This window comes from Antechinus flavipes, chromosome 2 (genome assembly GCF_016432865.1).
Source record: "Antechinus flavipes isolate AdamAnt ecotype Samford, QLD, Australia chromosome 2, AdamAnt_v2, whole genome shotgun sequence".
Taxonomy (NCBI): Eukaryota; Metazoa; Chordata; class Mammalia; order Dasyuromorphia; family Dasyuridae; genus Antechinus; species Antechinus flavipes.
Window position 1 is genome coordinate 600,107,757 of NC_067399.1, and position 24,263 is coordinate 600,132,019.

The 24,263-nt window shown below is 36.6% G+C and overlaps 1 protein-coding gene across 2 annotated transcripts in view; it reads left to right on the forward strand.

The window, feature by feature from the left end:
• The first annotated feature begins 7,836 nt into the window (after positions 1 to 7,836).
• INPP5F (inositol polyphosphate-5-phosphatase F) overlaps positions 7,837 to 24,263 on the forward strand; it is a 99,146-nt gene continuing 82,719 nt past the window's right edge. For both annotated transcript variants that reach the window (XM_051981546.1, XM_051981548.1), the window contains exon 1: positions 7,837 to 8,156. In XM_051981546.1, the coding sequence (XP_051837506.1) occupies positions 8,060 to 8,156 (97 nt within the window). In that variant the 5' untranslated portion in view covers positions 7,837 to 8,059. The remainder of the gene's footprint in view (positions 8,157 to 24,263) is intronic.

Sequence of the window (24,263 nt, forward strand, 5' to 3'; positions counted from 1 at the left end):
GTTGGAAGGGACATTAGAGGGCATTTGGTTCAATTGTTTCATTTGGCAGATGAAAAAAGTGAACCCCAATATGGTTATGTGACTTGCCTAAAGTCATGTAACAATGAACCTCAGAGATGGGATTTAAAGCTACAGCCTCCCACTTCACAGCTAGCATTTTTTCCCCACTATACTCCCCTACTTTCTTGTAGGGGTTTATAATCCTTTCATGGGCCCAGGGCCCATATTTTCATGTTTTAAGTAAGTGTTTGATGGTGCTTTTGCACCAGCAGAATTTGACAAGGTCAGAAGACAGGGATGAAAGGATGAGACAAGGAAGATATTAAGTGATCAAAAGGTCACATCCAGAGATGGCATAGGTAGATTAGGTAGATTTGGTGCATAATAGGAATAGTTCAAGAGATCAAAAAGTTCAATTTAGTGCATAATAGGGATAAGTGGTTTGGCGTTGAGGAGATCAAAAAGTTAGTTAATAACATATATTCCATTAGTAATCTAGGAACTTTAAGACTGAGTTTTGATCCAACTATAGTGATTAACATTCATCTGGTGCTTATTATTCTTCACTTCTGTTTACTGTATTTGTATTCCCGGTTAGTCCCTCTTTTGTTTCTTTAGTGAGACTTACCACTATGGATTCAATGTTTTCTATTCTGCCAATTCTTTCTGCTGTGGTCATAAATTCTGCTATCACAATTCTGCTTTCTCTTTCAAATCATTCAGGAACCTCCATGCAGTCTTGGAAATCCACAGATTCCTCTGCCTTATCAGATTCGCTTTCCATTGTCTTGCAATATTTATTCACATAGCATATGTACTTTGAGCTGATCTGGAGGTCATATTCCCTTCTGTTATTAATATATTTCCTGTTGGTTTAACTGTTTTATATTCAAGGTCTCTTCTCCCTGAAATCTTTGGTAATTTCAGTCTTTTTTTTTCTTCTTACAATCCCATATTGCTCACTTTCTGACTCTTCCTTTGATTGTAGGTACTCTGAGGGCACTGGACCTGAGGGCTTGGACAACCTGAAACTCTAATCTTAGGATCATCTATTCTCTTTATCTTTATAGAGAATGAAGGACCACAAACACCCAACCAGCCAAATGAGAAAAAGCTTTGATGAGCCATTGGCTGGATGAACTGGCAATGACATTACAAAGGAAGTCTTCAGATGAAGTGAAGGTCACTTGATCACACTGAGGAGTCAGTGGATGGAAGGTGCCATCTATAAAACAATGGAGGCATGCTTGAACATCTGGGGGTATAACCTCATGCCATCTAATCTGAAAATTTCAATCAGCTTTTGTTTGAACAACGGACCCAACCTTATAACTCTCTACTAGAATAGATTTAGCAGTAGGTGCTTTGGGCATAAAAAGAAGCCTTCTCTTCTTCATTTCTAACTTCAGCTAGGGAGGGATTGACTTCAACCTGAGATAAATGGTCAATAGCTTCAACATTGAATGATGATGGTCTCTTGAGAACACTATGGAATTGTTCAGTCCATCTCTCTAGGATCATGTCCTCATTAATCAATGTAGCTTCATCAGCACTGGCTACTTAAGATGTCCCATAGGTCTTTGGCCCATAAATAGTTTTCAGAGCATCATAAAAGTGCTTTGGATTGTTACTATCAGCATAAAACTGGATTTCATCTTCCTTTTTTATGAAACCTGCATCTTTTAAAGTTTTGGTTGGCAATTTACTTTCCAGGGTTGTCCACATTGAAAATAAGGTTGATACATGTATTGCCAGAACTCAGTATTTGGAAAGCTCCAAAGGAAAGTATGGGAGGGAAGTATTAGATTGACTACTAAACTGAAGGTCTACAGAACTGTTGTACTGACTACATTGATATATATCTGTGAAACTTGGACAGTATATAAGTATCATGCTAGCAAACTGAATTGCTTCTATTTGAATTGTCTTAGGAAGATTCTGAAGATCATCTGATGAGATAAGGTACCAGACACTGAGGCCCTTTCTCAAACTAAACTGCTAACCATTCAAATTCTACTGCAGAAAGCACAGCTCTGTTGAGCTAACCATATTGTTAAAATGTCAAATGTACTCTTGCCAAAAAGACTATTTAATGGAGAAGTCACACAGGGCAAGCACTTATGTGATGGTCAGAAAAAGCAATACAAGCATACTTTCAAGATCTCTCAAGAATTTTAGAATTGATTACATGACATAGGAGATGCTGACACAGAACCACTTAGCATGGTGTGCCCTCATCAGAGAAGGTGCTGTGCTCTATGACCAAAATAGAATTAAAAGTAGTTTAGAAAAAATATGAGATGCATAAATTTAAAGAATACATCCCAAATATTCATATGCCTTATCTGTGGCAGAACATTTCAAGATCCTATTGGTCTGATCAGCCATTGTTTGACATATTGTAACTTGACTCTAACATAATGATGTCATTTTGGTCCTCTTTGAGAAAGAAGGATAACAACCAGCCAAACAGCCAAAGAAAAAGCTTTGATGAGCTGTTGGTTGGATGAACTGGAGTGACATTGCAGAAGTTTTCAGATAAGTGAAGGAAACTTGATCTCACTGAGTGGTCAGTGAATGGAAGATACCATTTACAAAATATCAACCTAGTTGAAAAATGAAATTATTCGAGGTATTTGGATTCCAGCGAGCAGTGATTGAAGAAAGAGCAATTCAGCTAAACACCTTCTGAGGAGACACTCGAGAGAAAACCATATTTCTTTCCTGTCCTCTTTTATGTTCTTTGCTTGTATGATGGTTAAGCAAGTGTTTCTAGTTGTATGGGAGAAGCAGCTCTTGATTTCTGCTGAAGTTTTCAGTCACTTTTTCCAAAATCATTTTTTAAAAAACCTAAATAGTTTTAGAATGAACAACTGTAAGCAGTTTTTTTTTTTTTTTTTAATTCATAATAGTGCTGTTTTCCCCCCCACACACTGGGGAAATATGACTCATGGTGAAAGTAATGGAACAACATTTTTTGAAAAATATATAAGTAGGGGGAAATCTACTATGATTATATGCTCTCTGTTGTGGTTGATAATGGGAAAGAATGACTTGTAAACTGAGGCAAATGTTCTCTTAAGGGAATTTAGATCTCTTTCCCCAAAAGTATAAGATGCCAGGAGAATGCAAAGGCCAATTCCCAAGATTTAAATCCCCCTTTTTCCTAAAGGAAAGAAAACTAGCAGAAGATGATGCCTGTGAAATTAAAGAAAGGTTTTTATTAAGCAGAGAAGAAAAAAATAACAAGTGCTGAACAGGATGCCAGGTAATAGATGTGAAGAGTTTTAAACAAAGGAAGGGAAGGAATTTCAGAAAAAAGGTGGGCTTAGAAAGGAATGAGTCAGTAAACCCATCCCCAAGAGGAGGAGAGAGTGAGAAATTCCAGGAGTCAGAGCTGTGACCCTTAGATACACAAATCAGAAGGCCTCCTTCATAATGAGCAGTCTGTAGTTCAAGGCTTGATAAAGCTTGATATCTTAAAAAAAGAGGATATTCTAAGAGCTCCCTAACCACAGTTAGGGAAAGGTCTAGAGATAAAGTTGTCTTTAAATCACATAAAATAGGATATGTACAGAATCTCACAACCTGTAGTAAGAAAAGTCTTTGAGGACATGGATGTCTCTCAAAGGTCCATTAAACCACCAAATAGCTCAGGGTCTGCTTCAAAGGTGGTTTGAGCTTAACTGGCTTCAAAGTTGCTGATTTTCTGCATATCCACCTAGTTTTACTCTCCATCAGCACAAAGAATTGTTGCTGTGTCAAGCCAATATATCCAGGACTCATATAGTTCTTCTGGTTACTTGGATAATTGGGGGAGGAAGGGCCTCAAGCAAATAAAGGCATCCATTTTCACACCCTGTAAACATCCAATTGCAAATATGTGTCTATTATCCTCTTTGTTGAGATTGTGGTAACAAGAGTATTTGATAATCAAACATTTCCCATAAATTGGTATTACCTTGAAAGAGTCAAGCTGGATTTGATGGAAAGATGTGATGATGTAACTCACCTTTTATGCTGTCGTAGGCCCCTCTGGCAGTTTGATGAAATCTGTGGATAAAATACAAAGGATTACAAAGGGAACCAACTATTCTGAAAAAAGTTATCAAAATATTTAAAATTTCTAAAAAGTTCACAGATGTTAATAACTCCTCATTTAGTGGAGGAAAACACTAGATGAGGAGAACAAGATTTGGGAATTGTGTAACCAAGTCTCATAATCTATTTGGGCCTGTTTCCTCAATTGTAAATCCTTTTTAACATCAACATTCTCTTATGCTATATTGTTGCTGTTATTCAGTGGTTTCTGATTCTTTGTAATGCCATTTAGGGTTTTCTTGGCAAAGATGCTGGAGTAGTTTGCCACTTCTTTATCCAGTTCATTTTACAGATAAGGAACTGAGTCAAAAAGGGTTAACTGACTTGCCCAGGATCACACATCTAGTAAGGTCTAAGGTCTGAGGACCAAAGGTCAGGTCTTTCTTACTCCAGGCCTGGTACTTATTGAATGCATTATTTAACTGTCCCTCTTATTTTATATAGGAAATGGGTAAAATCCCTCCTTCAAGTATTAAAATTGGGAGGCCCAGCCAACTTTCTAGGACTGAGATGCTGGTCTTATTAAAATAGGTGTAGTCTTCTGGAGAAGATAAGAATTGCCTGAAACAGATGGAGAACACTATCTCTTATAAGAGTTGAGAGTATGGCTTAGCCTCTCTCAGCTATATGTGAGTAGTTTAAACATGCTGTCTGTACTTTTTCCAGTATTTACTGCTTTTCTTTCTCACCAAGGAATAGCAAGTGCAGAAATTTATATTATGAGACTGCTTAAGCAAGAGCTTAAATTGAACCAGTCAATGGCAAGCATTAAGAGTTGTTAGTATTGCAAAGGACTTAGAAATTATAACATATTACCACTCATATGAAAGAGTGTTCCAAATCATTCTTGATCAGAGAAATGCAAATTAAGACAACTCTGAGATACCACTACACACCTGTCAGATTGGCTAAGATGACAGGAAAAAATAATGATGAATGTTGGAGGGGATGCGGGAAAATTGGGACACTGATGCATTGTTGGTAGAGTTGTGAACGAATCCAACCATTCTGGAGAGCAATCTGGAACTATGCCCAAAAAGTTATCAAACTGTGCATGCCCTTTGATCCAGTAGTGTTATTTCTGGGCTTATACCCCAAAGAGATACTAAAGAAGGGAAAGGGACCTGTATGTGGCAAAATGTTTGTGGCAGCCCTGTTTATAGTGGCTAGAAACTGGAAATTGAATGGATGCCCATTAATTGGAAAATGGCTGGGTAAATTGTGGTATATGAATGTTATGGAATATTATTGTTCTGTAAGAAATGACCAGCAGGATGAATACAGAGAGGCTTGGAGAGATTTACATGAACTGATGCTAAGTGAAATGAGCAGAACCAGGAGATCATTATATACCTCAACAATGATACTGTTTGAGGATGTATTCTGATGGAAGTGGATTTCTTTGACAAAGAGACCTAACTCAGTTTTAATTGATAAATGATGGACAGAAGCAGCTACACCCAAAGAAAGAACACTGGGAAACGAATGTGAATTATTTGCATTTTTGTTTTTCTTCCTGGGTTATTTTTACCTTCTGAATCCAATTCTCCCTGTGCAACAAGAGAACTCTTCAGTTCTGCAAACATATACTGTATCTAGGATATACTGCAACATATCTAACATATATAGATAGGACTGCTTGCCATTTAGGGGAGGGGGTGAAGGGAGGGAGGGGAAAAATCGGAACAGAAACTAGTGCAAGGGATAATGTTGTAAAAAAAAATTACCCTGGCATGGATTCTGTCAATATAAAGTTATTATAAAATAAAATAAAATATTTTTTAAAAATTATAACATAGGTGACTTGAGATGAAATGACTTGTCCAGAATCACAGAATCAGGACTAGAACCCAAGTTTCAATCCCATTCCAAATTATTTCCACTATATATATTTTCATTTGGGGTCTATTTATTGTGTATTTGCTACAAATATTAGTCGTCTAGGGAACACAAAAGAATCAGAAAGTAGGGGCCTCTGTAAGACTAACAATTAAGCTATAGGAGAAAAAAAATCTGGCAAAGGAAGTATATGGAGAACCATTATTAAACCAGCAAGTCAAAAGGATGTGAGAGGCTCCTGCTAGCTTAATATCCATATGAAAGGCCAGGAATGTGGCTAAGTAGGAGACACAAAGACCTAGTCTCCCAGATTCAGTTTTGTCTTTGTGCATTTCCTCAATCTTCAACTACCCAGGAAGGGATTTTTTAGAAGTGAAAAAATTGGAGAACCCCCAAATTCATTCCAGAAACGTTTGGTTGCTACAGGCTTAACTTGGAAGCCGAAGAGAAGTAGAGCCTTCAGGACAGGCAAAGGAAATGGTTACTAAAACCAAAGATGAACTTGTCCTTAGAGACCCAGACCTAAGGGCATTCGCTGGTTAGGAAGTTGTAAAGAGCTGAGTGCCTGGGGCAAAAAAAATCTGAAAGAGACCCTAGGCCTTCCAAAAGAGAATCCAGAAAAGGGACCCGCCTCTCTATAAAGGGGGAAAAAAAGGAATCTTTTCTAGAATTGTTATTGGTTTGGGGACTGAAACAAGGGTGGCTGTTTTTTCTCAGAAAGCTGAAAAAAATACAAACAAAAAACCAAGAAGGTTTTTGAACTAAAAGAGGTTGGCAGAGGGCACTTTTAAAATAATTAGGCACCCATCACCCAGGACTCTAGCTGAAGCCAGAAGCTGCGTGGCTCCGAGGCAGCAGCGCCCAGCGGAGCATCTTCCACCCGAGACGGATGTGTATCGAAGTGTGCTCGTCTGGGGGAGATCCACAGGGAGTAGGTCCGGCGGGAGCAGGGCAATGACATCATTAGACGACGTCAACGGCTCCTCTGCTTCCTAGGGAGAGAGCTGCCAAGGGCAAGGAGCAGCGCCTGCTGCTTTCTGCCACCCAGGCCTCGTTTCCTAGTGAAAGCAATCCCGATGCTAAGTTCTAGCGGACCGCTGGTCAGATGACAACTATTTATTAGCCACTCACTACGGGCCAGGCCCTGTGCTAACTGCTGGGCATTTCTCTTAAATTTGTCCGGGAAATAGAGTTTGTGCGAAGTTGTTTGCACGTTGTCTCCACCGTTAGATCATGAACTTCCTGAGGACAGAGGCTTCCTTTGTATTCCTAGCATCTGACACATATTTGGCGTTTACTAAATGCTCATTCATTAGCTAAGACCCGCAAAAAAACTTGTTGCATTGAAGCAGAGAAGGGGAGGATCGCGTGTGTCATTTGCTTTCAAAGGCAGAGTGAGGGTGATGAAAAGAGGAAGCCTGCGCAGGGGGCGAAACCCCATTTGCGGGGGGTCTCTTCTGTAGAAGAGTCCATCTGTTTTATCCGGGGGGACGAGCAAGGACGAGCAAGGACGAGCGAGACCGGAACCCCTTCCCGACCCTACTTGGGAGTTTGGGGTTTTGTTCTTTAAGAGTGATTCTGAAGAACTGGCGGAAGCACGACTGGAAGAGGCGCTGGCTCTTGTCCCCCGCAAGGGGGCGGGCGGGGAAGGGGGCACGGGCCGGTCCCTGGGTTGCACAGACAGGGGGACAGGAGGAGGGAGGGGAGGAGATGACGGGAGGGGAAGAGATGACAGGAGGGTCGCCCTCAGGTGGCTACTCCAGTCCCCCGCACGGGGGCGACGTGGAGACGCCACGGGCGGGATCACGTGAAGGCAGGGAGGGTGGGGACGGGGTGGTGCTGGGGGCGGAGCCTTGGAACCCGGGGAGAAGACCGAGAGCCGGAGCTGGGCTCACACAGACAGACCTGGAGCCAAGAAGGAGGTGACGGCCGCGGTGGCGGCGGCGGCGGCGGCTTTTAAGGCGGCGCTCCTCTAAGCTCTTCGCCTTTGGGCCTCGGCTCTGGCTCTGCGGCCGCCACTCTGGCGGCCCCAGTTGAAGAGGGCGCCCCGGCCGGGCCGGGGGTCCGCCGCGGGGCGGGCTCGCCACCGTGCTCTCCGCCCCTGGGGCCCGGGGCGGGCATGGAGCTCTTCCAAGCCAAGGATCACTACATCCTGCAGCAGGGCGAGCGCGCGCTATGGTGCAGCCGCCGGGACGGGAGCCTGCAGCTGCGCCCTGGTAAGCGGAGACCCCCGCCCCGGCAAACGGAGACCCTCGCCCCAGCGTGGGGAAGAAGGGGGAGGAGGGCGGCGTGGGGACGGGGCCGTGCCCCTGCCCCGCTCCTGCCCTCCTCACACCCCTGACCCCCTGCGGGGACGGGGATGGGGAGAGGCCATTGGGCCGGGCGGTTGGCAGGGGGTCCGCAACCTCTGAGCTCCTGTAGGGCTGGTAGGTGGGCGCGGTATCTCCGGGAACGAAGTGAGAAGTCATTATCTATTAAATGACCACTTCGTGGTGATGATGGTTAGGGTCAGGTTGAGGTGTGAAAGACGAATGCTGTTACTTGAGAGCAAGGTCCTTGGAATTAGAATTTGCGAAATAAAGGTTCCGGGAGGGGTAAGGATGGTCAAGGTGGATAGATGTATTTTCTTTTTTAACTCTGTCCTCCCGGCTCCTCATACGAAGATTCGGCGTATTGTATCCTTGAAAAGAGGAAGTTCGGCTTCTGCCTCTTTAATGAATCCATTGGCCAGATAACCTAGCTTTCCTTTGTAACTGAGAAAGGTTTTTTTTTTTTTTTTTTTTTTTTTTAAATCCTTCAGAGGTTTATTTCTTAGAGAACAGCAACCACAAATAATTTCTATCACAAAACAGGTTACCAAACCTCTTTGTCATAACAATTAAAATTCACTAGTATACACCCACAACAGTCATATGATGGAGGTGGCAATCTTGGAAGATAGTATCTTTCAAAGGTGGGCCTAACCCAATGTGTGTGACTCCTAGATTTGATAATCAGTATTTGGGGGCATAAAATAAAAAGGGTTTTACATGAACTTTGCATGCTTTTTAAAAATGCCTTCTTTTCTGGAATCTTAGGCAAGTGGCCAGAATCGAATGTTCCAAATTTAGATGTTCTGTCTTCCACTTGTAATATCGGGCGAGAAATGATCATGTCTTGTCCATCTGTCTATTCCTGGCAGTATTGTTGACATCAATTTTAGTTTCTCTTCCCCAACTTTAAAAGTGTTACTTTATTGGGATTACTACTGTTTCCTCATGCTTTATCACTTTTGTGTTTCACTTTAAATGCACCTTTTCTTATGTAATAAGTATACTGAACATTCTAATATACTTTAATTATAGCATTTTTATATGACTATATTCATTGCCATTTGAAGGTGTCCACAAAGTGTTATGAAATTGACATTGTTTAGGGATCAGGCTTATTAAAACTATAATAATTTTGTTTAGCATAAAAGATTCCTGAATCATTATCTTAATTTTCATTTTGAGAAGTTGAAGATTAAAAAAAAATTCACCATGAAATAAACTGTGTAGATATTTTGTTCCTAGGTTTTTTTGTTTGATATGTTTATCTTTTTCTAATATTACCCAAACTAATATTTACCCTACCACTAAACTAAACTAAAACAATTTTTTTTAATGGTCATCTTGTTATAATTTTGTTCTCTATACTTTGATCTTGGGAATTCTTGAAAGCAACTTTCCACAGTATAACTTTTAAATTTTCTAAGATTGGTACGTAAACAGACTTTTAATTACTAACAAAGCCCATGATATATATACTTGAAAATGTGGATTTAGTGCCAAATATTACTTGCTTCTTTTTTTTGATAATCCGGCAACCCTGAGAAATAGCCTGATAATAGCTGTAAAAATGCTGAACCAGGAATCACAAAATCTTTGTTTTATTCCCATTCTTTTTACTCACTGACTATAGTCTTGGACAAGTCATTTAATTTCTTTAGGTCTAATTTCATTCATTCCCTCAAGTTCACTTATGTGATTTCTAAGGTCTCTTGCAGTTCTAATGATTCCCTCAAAGTATTAATTCAGGAGCTTTCATGCCATGTAGGACATTGACCTAGATCAGAGATTCTCCATGTTGAAAAGGCTCCAGAAGGTCCCTTCTTAGATCCCAAAGATCTTTCTTTATTCTTTCCGAAACTTTATGTTCAAAGACAAATAAATATAGGGTTAGGTCAGGAAAAAAAAATTGTTAATTGGAGAGTTGGGCAAGACTTACATGAAGAGTTTATATTTTGAAAAACAATAAGAACTGAAAGGCCAAAATAAGGTGAAAATGTATTCTAGACTTTAATTCCTAGACATTGCATCTATTCAAATTCAGATAAGAATTTAGGGTTGAATATATAGATTGAGAATCATCTGCATAGAGATAATTTCGTTTTTGGTAGCTTCTTAAGAGTTGGAAGATGACTCAGGAGAGAATTGGTAACAGCTATACTTACAGGGCTGGAGATGGGTAAAGAACCTGCCAAAGAGATTGTAAAATAGTTAATGTTAATGAAGCTAAAGGAAAAGGATTTCGAAGATAGAGGAGATGATAGCAGAAAGATTGGTGAAGGAGGATGAAGAATTAAGAAAAGCTGTTAAATTGTGCAATTAAGAGATTATTGGCAGCTTCAGCTGAAGTTAGAAGCCAGAAGCCAGAATACAATAATAAATTGTAAAGTGAATAAAATAACCAGGAAGTGAATGCAGTCAATGAAAAGAATGCTAGGAACCTAGCAATCATTCACCCAGCATTGATTCACAAACACTTTTTATTACATACCAGACACTGTGATAGGCATTGGAGTTAGGAAGACAAATATGAAGTATTCTTCATTTTTAAAGAACCTACACATGTATGTGTCTACAGAATAGATAAAAAATAAATATGAGGTGGTTTATAGAGAGAGGGTAGTGACATTTAGAAATTCAGAAAGGCTTTGTGTAGAACCTGGGTGCTTAAGCTGAGTCTTAAGAGAAGTAAAGAATTCTTAAAAGGTAGAAATAAGGAGAATACATTTTAGGATCTATGAGCCCAGCCTTCACAAAGGCCTGGAGATGAGAGATATAATGTACTAGATGAAGAACAGCCAAGAAAGCTTGTTTGATTGGATTGTTAAGGGTGGAAAAAATACACACATACACACACACAATGAGGTTGTAGGTTCCATCAGATTGTTAAGGGTTAAAAAAAAAAAGTCAACAAATATTTAAGTGCCTCTTTCTATGATAGGCCTTGGTTCAAACACAAGAGGTCATACAGGCAATAGGGATCCATTGGAGTCAGACTTGTAGTGTTGTGAATAGATAATTTTCTTAAAGATTTTGTAGAGATGGAAAAATAGGCATATATGTTGGTAATTATTGATTTTGTTGTTAATAATAATTATCATTCATTTGTTCAGACATGTCTAGCATTGGGTTGATACGGTTTATTCGAAATTCTCACTTGATTTCTATATTTAGTTCTCCCTACTTTTGAGGCAGTACTGCTTATCCTTTTTTTCTCCATGACATTACACATTTTAAAAACCTTACCTTTCATCTTTTGCTTTTATATCATCTTTAATTCTCCATAAGATTCTATAAATGAGTTTAGAATCGAAATCAAAACTTCTTCAGCTATGGGATGTGACCCCATATGAGGTCATATAATTGAATGTGGAGAGGAGATGTTTACAAAAAATTTGGCAACAGTTAAGGTTTCTGAAAGTAGTGACCAAAAATTAATACCAGGTATTTCTGATAGTGCTTGCCCGTGTTGCATTGAGCAGTTTCACTGAAGCTTTGGCTATGAACACAAATGTACACTTTGCACTGTGCTTGCGCAAATCTTGCTAGACCTAGACTAGAAACATCTTGACTCAAATTCTAGATGGGGTCACAAATTTCTCAGGAGAAAAAGGCTCATGTATGGGAAAAGTTTAAGAAGCCCTGGTCTAAAACAGTGTTGTTCTAGGCTGTCATATTGCTTTATTTGACAAGGAGATAAAGTTTGCTGGCAAATAATTTATGTCTGTTAAAATTCTTAAGGAAATGGTGATAGTTTGTATTGGTATCAGTTCTCTTATATTTTTCCATCTTTGGCCTGTTTCCGTCAGTCAGCTTGTATATGTATGTGTATATAAAAATGTGTATATATTTATTTATATTTAAACAGAAACACACATTTGTTTATTCTTTGTCATAAAACATACTCAGGACTGTGTTAAAATTAAGGTGAGATTACATAGAGATGAAGTGCTCCACATAGATCTAGTACAATATTATCTCAAAACAGAATCATCAGGCCTTGGAACAGACTAGAACTTTTAAAATATAATCTCTAATTGCTCAAAGGTATTTAATCTAATAGCTACACAAAAACAAACAAATGAATTATGAATACTTATTGTTTAGATTCTCACCAGCCCATCAAAAAATATATCTTGGATAGTTGCCATAGATGAAACTAGGTTTAAATTTGAATGGTGGACAAGTGTGTTTTAGGGAATATTTTTCAGTACTTTTAGTACTCAGACTTCTCATTGAAACAAAGATCTAACTTTTTAACGTTAATATTTTTCCAATGATGCTACAAGCCATAGGATATGACAACCTTCTGAATTACATTTATGTATGTTCTGAAAGTCAATGAAGAACTTCTTGGTATAAGTCAGTAGATTGTAGCATATTGACATTTAAGAGAAGCAGGAAAAAAATTATATTTTTAGAGATGTTTAATCAGGAAAAGAAGTGGGCTTATCATATTATGAGAGCCAGGGATATCAGATGAGAATCTGAGGTGCTCCATTCACATCTATGAAATGCGAAGAGATTTAGAAGATCCATATCACATTCATAGATATGGACAGGATGCACAGGATGAGAAGTTGTATAGGGGCTGTGATCTTTGAGACACCCACATTGATGAGGTCACAGATCTGTAGAAGTGAACTTTTCAGGTTAGGAATAAAAAACCTCAGAGAGAGAGAGATGCCATTCTAAATGGGAACATACATTTCCAAGATTATTTGACAATGGGAAACGTAGATTGTATTAGTTTAAGATTGCAATTTATTGAATAGTTGATGATGTACGTTGGTAGGGGAAGTTCTTCCTTTGAAATCACATTCTGAACCAAAAAGTAAAAATGACTGGTTTAACTTCTGCCTCTTGGGCCCTCCCATGTTTCATTTTGTTTTTTACTTTTAATATTTAAGGTGCCAAGTACATAAGGATTGTATAGAGGAATAACAAATTCTTCAATTTGACATTTAAAGATTTACCCCACTGCCTTGTTTTACATTCATCTCCTTTATACACTCTCCAGTCCAATCAAACTAGCTATCTTATTGTCCGTTACCCAAGATATTCCATCTCCTGTTTTTGTGCTTTTGTCTAGGCTGTCTCCTTATGCCTGAAATGTAATCTCTTTTCTCATCTTCACCTCTTAGGATCTTGCTTTTCTTTAGGGCTCAGCTCACAGCTCATGGGAAGTTGTTCCTTGATTTCTTTCCTTTTTCTCTCCCCCAACTGCTAGGGCATCCCCAAAAATTTACTTTCTGTTTATTTTATATGTACATAAATGTATATACATCATCTCCCACAGTATAATGGAAGCATCTATAGGACAGGTATTTAATTTTATTTTTTAATCTTTGTTATTCCTCCCAGCTCAATAAATTCTTCTTAATTGATTGAGGTGAAACAGGGTGGTCATAGAAACCATCAGGTCAGAGATATTGAAGAATCATTTATCAGTGTCATACTAATAATTGACTTATTACTTTCTTGTACAGCAGTGTTTAATAAATTGTAATAATGGACAGAAACAATTTTCCTTATAAAACAAATTAAATTTTATAGGATACTGGTTAGTTATTTTTTGCTAACTAATGAGAATACTATCTTTTTTATACTTGATTTGTGATCATATATATGAATTTTGCTATCAGGCCTTGAAGGAAAACTCTAAAGTATCCTATGCCCTAATTTTGGGTTAGATTTTATGATATTGGATGAACTTGTAATTCAATTTGAAAGGAAAACTGGAGTTTTCTGGCTTTGAATAGGCTTGTTAGAACATTGGCTACATGCTTTTTTACATATGATTATTTCTTTTATCTGGAGTTATTAAAAAAAAAAACCATTGCTTGCTGAAATAGACATGATTAGGTAGGAGAAAAGGCTGGTTGTGTTTTATTTAGTAATTGTGATTGTTGGCCTCTTCAGAATGTTGTAAACTAGTTGATTAATGGTTACACTCCTGTTAAAGACATCTGTGTTTCATTATTCTGTGAATCATGTCTGTGCCCTCCCATTAATCCTTCATAGAAGATCTGTGTTGGAGGCATTCTCTGATTCTCTTAACACTCTTGGGTACTGGTGCAACACTTAGGCTGTCTGTTATTCATGCTCTTGCTACAATACCACCTATGTTTCTGATCCTATTTTCAGGAAGATTCTTTTATGCCACTTGTATAAGCAATTGTTGGATATATTTTTGCATCCCTCTTATGCTCCCTGTGTATTTGTCTATTCATTGTCTTTTGGGGTGTCTGTAATTTTGATTCTTGGGAGATTGTTTATCTAGATTTGTGATTTCATCAATTCAGGGAACTTGCTTTTACCCATTGCAGATTAGTTATATATATGTATATATATAGTAACTCTGTACAAATTAAAGTCTTGTAGAGCATTTCCTGAGTCCCTTAAGAGGTTTAGTTCAAGTTTACATAGCGTGTGTAAAAAGCCTGACTTGAACTTGGGTCTTTGATTCCAAAGCTAACATGCTCTATCCATTATGCTAAACTTCTTGAGTTATCCAATGAATAAATTTTATTTGCACAACTTTTTAAAATTAAAAAAGGATAAGGTTAGATAGAAACATCTTTTATTTCTGAAGAAAAATGGGAATTCACAATATTTGAGTTAGAGGATACTTTAGAGACTTCTAATACAGTTCTTTCATTTTGTTGAGGAGATAGAGGTCCAGAAAGCTGAAATGTCTTCCTTGGTTCTTGTAGTGGAACTTTGTAGAAAGACTTACATTGTTTTCTTTAGTTAGTTAGTTGAGACAAATAGAAAACTCAGGTTCATATTTAGAAGTTACTGAATAATGTAACTGAAAAATTCTTTCTGCATACCATTCTTTATCAAGTAGAATTTAAGATCTTCTGGTACTTAAAAAATTTCTTGTATTCAACTTGAAGCCAACTTGCTGCTGGAGAAGAAAATGCCTCCTTTGGGACTTGCACAAAATTTCAGGCCAGTCCCTCTTTCTATTCTATTAAAAACAGAGTTTAATTTTATTGTTTTTTTTTTTCTGAATACCATGCTGAAGGAGCTATGTTTGTGTCATTTAAATTTTAAGTTAAACTTTCCTATAGATACCATTATTCCCTTAATACAAGAATGACTTTTAGTGCCAATTAGATATAAGCATTCATTGACTCTCTTGAGAGTTCATGTGTCTACCTTTGTTTTTTTGTTTTTTATGTTTTTTAATATATAAGATATGAAAGTATTACTTTAGTATTCTACCACCCTGTCAAACTATTGATTTTAATTTTCTTTATCAGTTTTTTCCTTTAAAACTTCCTCTTATCTAGACTTTAGATTTTTTTAATATCTGGAATTTATTTTTGAGGGAGATCATGAGTGAAACACAGGGAGACAGTATACTATTATTGAAAGAACTCAGGCCTGTGTTCTTGAGCCTTGGGTTCAAATTCCAGTTCTGTCATTCACTACTGTGTGATTGTAGGCAAGTCACTTTTGTCTTGGGGTATGTTGTTTTACCAATTTCTACTAATTAGATTTTTGTTTTATATGCAGACTAGTAGAAAAATGTCCCAGTACTTCTGTCTTTTTCCCCCCTTTCCTCAGAAACCAAAAGCTTGCTGTCATGATATTTTATTATACTTTTAAAACCAGTTTTTTGGAAGGTGAGAGGGACTATTTCTGTTGTGAATTTGGATTGTTCTCTGTAATTAAGTGATTAAAAATTAATTATATAAGATTTTACTACTGTTGACAAAGATGTTTTCTATTTTATCTCTTTCTTGTTATGAGGCTCCGTCTAATAGGTATGTTTTGCCGGCATAAGAACAACTCTGTGTCACAGGATATAATATTGAGTCAAGAAAACCTGAGTTCAAATGTGGCCTTAGACACTTCTAGCTGTGTGATCCTGGCCAGGTCACTTCACCTTGTTTGTCTCAGTTACCTCATCTTTAAAATGAGCTAGAGAAGGAATTGGCAAAATACTTCAGTGTCTTTGCCAAGAAAGGGGTCATGAAGAGTCAGATATGACTGAACAACAATAATAACTATCACCTTGACGGTATTTTATATTAGTGTTGTGTTCATGATCTAATTTTGTACTGTGTGTACACACACACACAAAATATGCATCACTCATGCAACATATATTTACTAAGTATATGCAGTTTACTAGGCACTATACTAGCCATTAAGAGTACAAAGAACAAATGAAATAGCGTAGCTTTGGGGAGACACATGTTCATACATATGTATAAGTAACAAATGCAAGGTGACTGAGGGAGGGAGAACATTAGTGAATTGATTAGGAAAGGCTTCCTATAAAAGGTATGCTTGAAGCCTAAACTGTGAAGGAAATGAGATTCTGTAGCTGAAGGAAAGGTGAGGAGGAAGCGTGTTCCAAAAATAGAGGGAATGTCAGTGCAAAGACTAAAAGGTGGGGATAAAATGTTGTGAACATGGAACAGTCAGAACACCAGTGTGATGCTGGAGGTGGAAATAAGTAAAGGATGACATAGTTCTGTGTGAAGAAAAGTAAAATGATTGTATCAAAAAATTGCTTTTATTTTTTCTTACAAAAAAACTATTAAAATGATTTTAGAGTAGAAGAAATAAGTTTTGGCAAATATATCTGATTAAATATCTTATAATCTGTAATTGAAGCTATTAATGGAAATGTGGTTTAAAGATGGACACAGAATTTTTGAAAAAGATTCAAAGTGTTAATCACTTGTAAAAGCTATTTAATTCTCTGATTAGAAACACAAAATAACTTTTAAGATGCTACCATTCAACATGAAATTTGCAAAATTTATTTTAAAATGATCTAATTTGATGTTTTTAGTACAAGGTGGACTGGAATCACATGCTCATATTATCATCATATAAACATATATTTAGAGCTGGGGTTTTGAAAGTAATCAAACTCCTAACATCTTTTTTTTAGAGATTAGAAAACTGAGGGGGGAAATGGCTCCAACCCTAATAAGGCTAAGATTGAACTATAGAAGGTTTTTTTCTTTGCCATTGTCAAACATGTCTGATATTTTATTTCCTTTTTTATTATGAAAATTATGTTTCCTGGGGTTGTATTGCAAATTATAATTTAAGCTTAAAATTTTTCATTTGGAGCACAGTATTATAGGAGGCATTAAATGGTGAAGTGGAGAGAGTGCTGAGAAGTCAGGAAGGATAAAGTTCAAGAGAGAGAGAGAGAGTGTGTGTGTGTGTGTGTGTGTGTGTGTGTTTAAGAGAAAGAGATACACACATACACACCTTGGACTATACACTTATTTCCTGCTTGCCTATCTCTTCAGTTGTAAAATAGGCATTAACAATAGCACCTTTCCGGGACCTGTATGTGCCAAAATGTTTGTAGCAGCCCTGTTTGTAGTGGCTAGAAGCTGGAAAATGAATGGATGCCCATCAATTGGAGAATGGCTGGGTAAATTGTGGTATATGAATGTTATGGAATATTATTGTTCTGTAAGAAATGACCAGCAGGATGAATACAGAGAGGCTTGGTGAGACTTACATGAACTGATACTAAGTGAAATGAGCAAAACCAGGAGATCATTATACACTTCAACAACGATATTGTATGAGGATGTATTCTGATGGAAGTGGATTTCTTTGACAAAGAGACCTAACTGAGTTTCAATTGATAAATGATGAACAGAAGCAGCTACACCCAAAGAAAGAACACTGGGAAACGAATGTGAATTATCTGCATTTTTGTTTTTCTTCCCGGGTTATTTTTACCTTCTGAATCCAATTCTCCCTGTGCAATAAGAGAACTGTTCGGTTCTGCAAATATATATTGTATCTAGGATATACTGCAACATATCTAACATATATAAAACTGCTTGCCATCTAGGGGAGGGGGTGAGAGAGGGAGGGGAAAAATCGGAACAGAAACGAGTGCAAGGGATAATGTTGTAAAAAAAAATTACCCTGGCATGGATTATTAAAGTAATTATTAAATAAAATTAAAAAAAAAAAAAAGAAGGTAAAAGAAAAAAAAACAATAGCACCTTTCCATATTGTGAAAATCAAATGAGATAAATATTTATAAAATGTTTAGTACAGTGCTTGGCACATAGTTGGTGCTATGTAAATGCTAGCTATTATATTTGTGCAAAACTTTTTTAATTTAATGTAATAAAAATTCTCCATTTTGCATTTTATAATGTTCTTTATTTCTTAATTCATAAATTTCTCCCTTCTCCAAAAATCTGACAGGCAAACCATTACCTGCTTTCCTAATTTGCTTATGGTATCATCCTTCATATCTAAATCATGAACCCACTTTGACCCCTCCTGACAAAGGATGTGAAATGTTGGTCTGTGAGCAGCCTTTGCCATACTATTTTTTCAGTTTTCCTAAATGCTAGTTATTATTATTGCCTGCACTTAAGACTGCAGATCATAAGCTCATAGATTCAAGAATTAGAAGGGATCTCAAAGGATATCTAGTTCAACTCCCTCATCCTGTAAGCAGAAGAAAGTGAGATTTTGAGAGGTGAATTGACTTATCCAAGGATACAGAGGTAGGAGATGCAGTCTTTAAATTCAATCTGGACACCAATTCTTCCCACTGTCTTTTATGATTTCATCTAAGTTTTTTAGAAATCAATATGACGTATCCAGTAAGTCACAGAAGTAATCCTGTCCTTTGACTCAGTAGCCCTTTGTCATTAAAAAGGAAAAAGGACTTTTCTCTACAAAGACAAAAAAACAACCTTCCCCAAACCAAAACTATTCATAACTACATTATTTCTAATAGTGAACAACAACAACAACAAAACAATCTATTGAATTGTTAGTGAATAGCAATATATCTTATCTTTCACTAATATGGTACAAATCTGTTATTATATATGATGATATGCAGAAAAGCATAAAGAAATGTGAAACCCATTAAGTGATACAAAATGGGGTAAACTGACTAACAAAATACACATCAGCTATAATCACATTAAAAATCTAACAATTTTTTTCCTTATTAAAATCTTTTCTTTTTTCTTTTAATTGGCAAAAAAAAATCTATTTTTTCTCTTTACCCCCCCCCCCCCATTGAAATAAAAAAGAAAGAAAGAAAATCCTTTTAACAAATATCAATAGTCAAACAAATCCCTGTATTGGCTATAGGCAAAAATATCTTTTAATCTATATCTTGAGTCTGTTGCTTCTCTGGTTGAGTAACATGTGTCATTTTGGGTCCTTTGAAAGTTGCGGTTGGTCATTTTGTTGATCAAGGTATTTAAGTTTTCCAAAATTGAAAATCTTTAAAAATTGTCCAATTAAAATGTAGGTTATTTGAATCTTAAGATTTTATGTAGATGTTAGTTTCATATTTATTTGTATTTGTTGTTATGAGGTTCAGAATAAATAATTAAAATTTTAAAGCCTTTTTGGTAAGTTTGGTTGGAAAGAATATCATATGAAATGTTTTGGGAATCTAGCTGTTTTGAATTCATCGTTTGTCCTCTTGAATTCTGAATATAAACAGGTATATGTAGGAGAACGGGTAGGACATAACCTTTGAGTAGAGAAAGATATTCATACCAGTCCAGTCAACAAGTTCTTAGAGTTCTTCAGGCTTAGAGTTTTTCCTCTGTTGCTTATCTCTTAACATATATATCTTGCTTATATCTACTTCTTTGCATATTGTCTCTCCCAGTAGACTGTGTTCTCCTTGAAAGCAGCAATTGCTTTTTGTCTTTCTTTGTATATGCCTGGCATATAGTAAGTGTTTTAAAAAAAGTGTTCCCTGATTGTCTTCTGTATATGGTACTATGTTGGAATCCTTACAAAGTATTAAGTCATTAGAGTTGATAGAGACAATAATTATCTAATTTAGCATGGTTCAGTATGATTGATCTGATCTTACAAGGAGATGTTATGGGCCAGAAGAAACAAGGTATTAAGTGGAAACAATGCTTGTGTTCACACCTTTAGAGAGCTCATATAAGCAAGGAGCTCTTAGGGCCAGAGAGTACTCTGAGAGGAAACCCATAATCCCACCCTTGGATCCCAATCCCACTCTTGGAGAAGGAGCATAAACAGAGCTTCAGTAAGCCAGTCAAGTTAGTTCAGCCAGAAGCCCTCTCTCGGAGGCAAGAGAGATTCATTCCATCTTCTACCTTTGTTCTGGCTGGAGGCTGAAGAAAGCAGAGGCAAAGGACAAATGCAAGAGCTCTTGGAACCAAGCAGAAAAATAGGCCTCTAAGAAAAACTAACCGGGCTATATTGAAGAACACAATAAAAGATTTGAACTTTTAGCACCTGGCTGCATTTGGGTGATTATTACTTTTAACTGAAACTAAGGCTACCTTCAGAAAACCTCCCCAAGAAATCTGCTCCCAGAGAGAACCATTATATTTTTAAAGAACAACACCACAGTACTAGGCTCTGAAAATACAAAAAATCAAAGGAAAAAAAAACTCCTGCCTTCAAGGTGTTTGCATTTTTGGTTGTAGGGAACAACATATGTAAACAAAATATTTATAAGTATATACAAGGGGGAGGGAATTAAGGAAATGTTCAGAGTTCAGAGACCCTGATAGGTTTTAAGTAGGAAGTGGTACTTCATCTGAGCCTTGGAGGTGTAGCTAGGGAAGGGCAGAGATGAGGACGGGGAGGTAGACATGGGAGGGGGTGCAATCATGTACAAGTTGTTTTGGATCTTCCCATTTTCTGTAGGGCTCCCATATTTATTGACTCGATTGGCAAGTTTGGATAGATTCCAGACTAGCAGTGGCAAACCACACTTATTATTTCTTTCTATAGTTCAAAGTAAAGACATTTATGTTTTTATCTCACTTAACACTCCATAAAATCTTGTATATCAATGAGTCCTCTAAGAAAAAATGTTATACGTGGCTTTTCTATTCAGATGTTTTAAAATAGCCTCTATAAGGCTTGAGATGCATAAGTTAATATAAGTATTCCCACTTGTAAAATACAATTTCTCTAGATCAAAACTATTATTGCATGGAAACAGTGCAACTCCTAGTAGTATCTTATTATTTTCTGTTGCTATGATTCATTCTTTACTTACTGAGAGACCTTTAAGGGAACTCCTTCCATTCACAGATAAGCAAAAAAATCCTGTACTGGTTCTTTCATTGATAAAATTAGTCATAGTCAGTGTAGACAATTATTCTTTTAATAACTTTGATTCAGGCTTTAAAAAAAATGCTTCAATTTATTATAATTATATATCCTTCATGTCGATAAGTAGCATATTGAGGAAACTTTATGAATCTTGTTTTTTTTTTTCCATTTTTATTTGTATTGTTTTTGAAACAGTATCCTAGAATATTATGAACTTTGCAGAGTTATATTTGAACATTGAACTTTGAAGTTAATATGAACTTTAATTAAACCCATTATCATTTTTTAAATGTTTATATGATTCTGGATGTATTTTTATTTTTTAATCATAGCATGCATATCTCAAATCTAGGTGTATTTTCCCCCAGGTAGCCATTATAGTAGTTGAACTACAAATTAAAAGGAAAAGAAGAAAATTATTTTGTACCCATTTCAGGTAACTGTATTTTCTTTCTTCCTGTATTCTAAAACAAAACAAAACAAAAACTCTAAGAAAGCAAAACCTGCTTTAAAAAAAATTGGTACTAAATCATTCTTTTCACCATCACATGTCACATCTGGCTATTCCCATTTCCTATTTAACTTTAATTATCCACTTTTCTTACTTTGTTTTGAAATGGAAACAAAGACAATGGCTTTGTAGTTTTGAGGCTGGCACCTAGGATTTCTTGGCTATTTAAAATTTAAACTTTTGCTTCTCTTCTCTTTATCTTCTTAGAGGTTATGCACAGATCTCTATCTCCAGGCCTTACTGACTCATCTCCTTCAAATTTATACTCCAGATGTCTATAGTTTTTATGCATCCCTATAGGTGTCCTACCAGAAGCTTAATATCAGCATGTCCCAGGTCACTTTATTATCTGATGTATTCTCCCCCAGATGCCTTTCCATTGATTTAACTTTTTTTTAACCGGTGAGATGCCCAGTTACATATGTTTGAAATCCTTATTATTGTTAACTTTTTCCTTTCTCTCCCCACATCCCATTGCTAATAAGTTACTTATAAGTCTTACTTAAAGACATTTCTTTGAATCTTTCCACCCCAGTCTTTCATATTACTGACATACTAATCTGCCTCGTGTTTGTGTGTGTGTGTGTGTGTGTGTGTGTGTGTGTGTATTCTTTTCAGTAATAATGAAGATAATTCTGAATATAAATTGACCACGTAACTTACTTGTTTAAGAAGCTATCTTTTTTAGGAGAAAAATGCAAACTCCTCAGCTTGGTTTTTTTTTTTTTTCTTTTTTTTTTTTAATTTTAAAAGAGTATGTTTTATTTTTCCCCAATTACATGTTTTTTTTTTTAATTTTATTTTATTTAATAATAACTTTGTATTGACAGAATCCATGCCAGGATAATTTTTTACAACATTATCCCTTGCACTCGCTTATGTTTCGTTTTTTTTCCCTCCCTCCCTCCACCCCCTTCTCCCCCCAAGATGGCAAGCAGTCCTATATATGTTAAATATATTGCAGTATATCCTAGATATAATACATATTTGCAGAACCAAACAGTTCTCCTGTTGCACAGGGAGAATTGGATTCAGAAGGTAAAAATAACTCGGGAAGAAAATCAAAAATGCAAATAGTTCACATTCGTTTCCCAGTGTTCCTTCTTTGGGTGTAGCTGTTTCTGTCCATCATTTATCCATTGAAACTCAGTTAGGTCTCTTTGTCATAGAAATCCACTTCCATCAGAATACATCCTCATACAATATTGTTGTCGAAGTGTATAATGATCTCCTGGTTCTGCTCATCTCACTTAGCATCAGTCCATGTAGGTCTCTCCAAGCCTCTCTGTATTCATCCTGTTGGTCATTTCTTACAGAACAATAATATTCCATAACATTCATATACCACAATTTACCCAGCCATTCTCCAATTGATGGGTCAGCTTGGTTTTTAAAGTCCCTTACCATCAATTCAGTCTATTTTTTTTCTAGACCAATTGCATATTAGTCTTCTTCTACTCCCTTCTACCCAAACTAGCCTATTTATTATTCCTTGAACTCTGCATTTTATCTCATGGTTTCTGGCCTTTGCACAAGTTTACCTTCATGCCTGGAATGCAGTTAGTTCATCATCACATCTACCTCCTAGAGATAGGAATTTATGGAACTTCCTCTTGTCTTTCTCAGGCTTTTGGAGAAGAAACAGTCATTTATGAAGCACCTACTATGTGCTTTCCAAATATCTCACTTGTGTTTGTCTTGAATTATGATGAAGAGAACCCCAAAGCACCATGTTTTTGTTTACAGATGGAATATTTGCTAATGAGTATTTTGCTGGCCTTTGGCTGCAGCAGCATTTATGGCCATATCTATAGTGATTTTCTAGAACCCTTTCCTGGGTCAGAACTACTAGACTTAAGTGTATATCTTAAATGTATAATTTGTCTTTGTTTTTCAGAAACGCATTCTGATATATCTTCCACTAAAACATGTCTATATACGTGTGCATATACACGTGTGCGCGCACACACACACATCTTTATATATATGTATATGTATATCTATATCTGCTCATTCATGATGTCTTATGGGATCTGTGACTTTTTACTGTGTAGATGAGTTTACATGATCTTATCAAAAGAATTTAGAATTTTTGCTATTTAAGACAATAATACTACAAAATAGGGTATAACCTGTGACTAACTGGCTTTTATTCTGGGAAAGGACTAAATACTAGAGCTTCTAAATCAGTAGGTATTTAATGCTTGTTGGAGAATTAATTAGTATGTTAGTACACAACTGGCATGTTAAAAGTTTAAAATAGTTTAGAATCTTTTAAATATAAGATGGCTTCTTAATTTTGGGCATATTTTCTTTGAATGTATTTTATAAAATGTCAAGATGTATTTCATTAAATTGTCAAAGCATAGTTAAGAACCTTGTTGCGCTAATAATTGCTATCTCTTATTTCC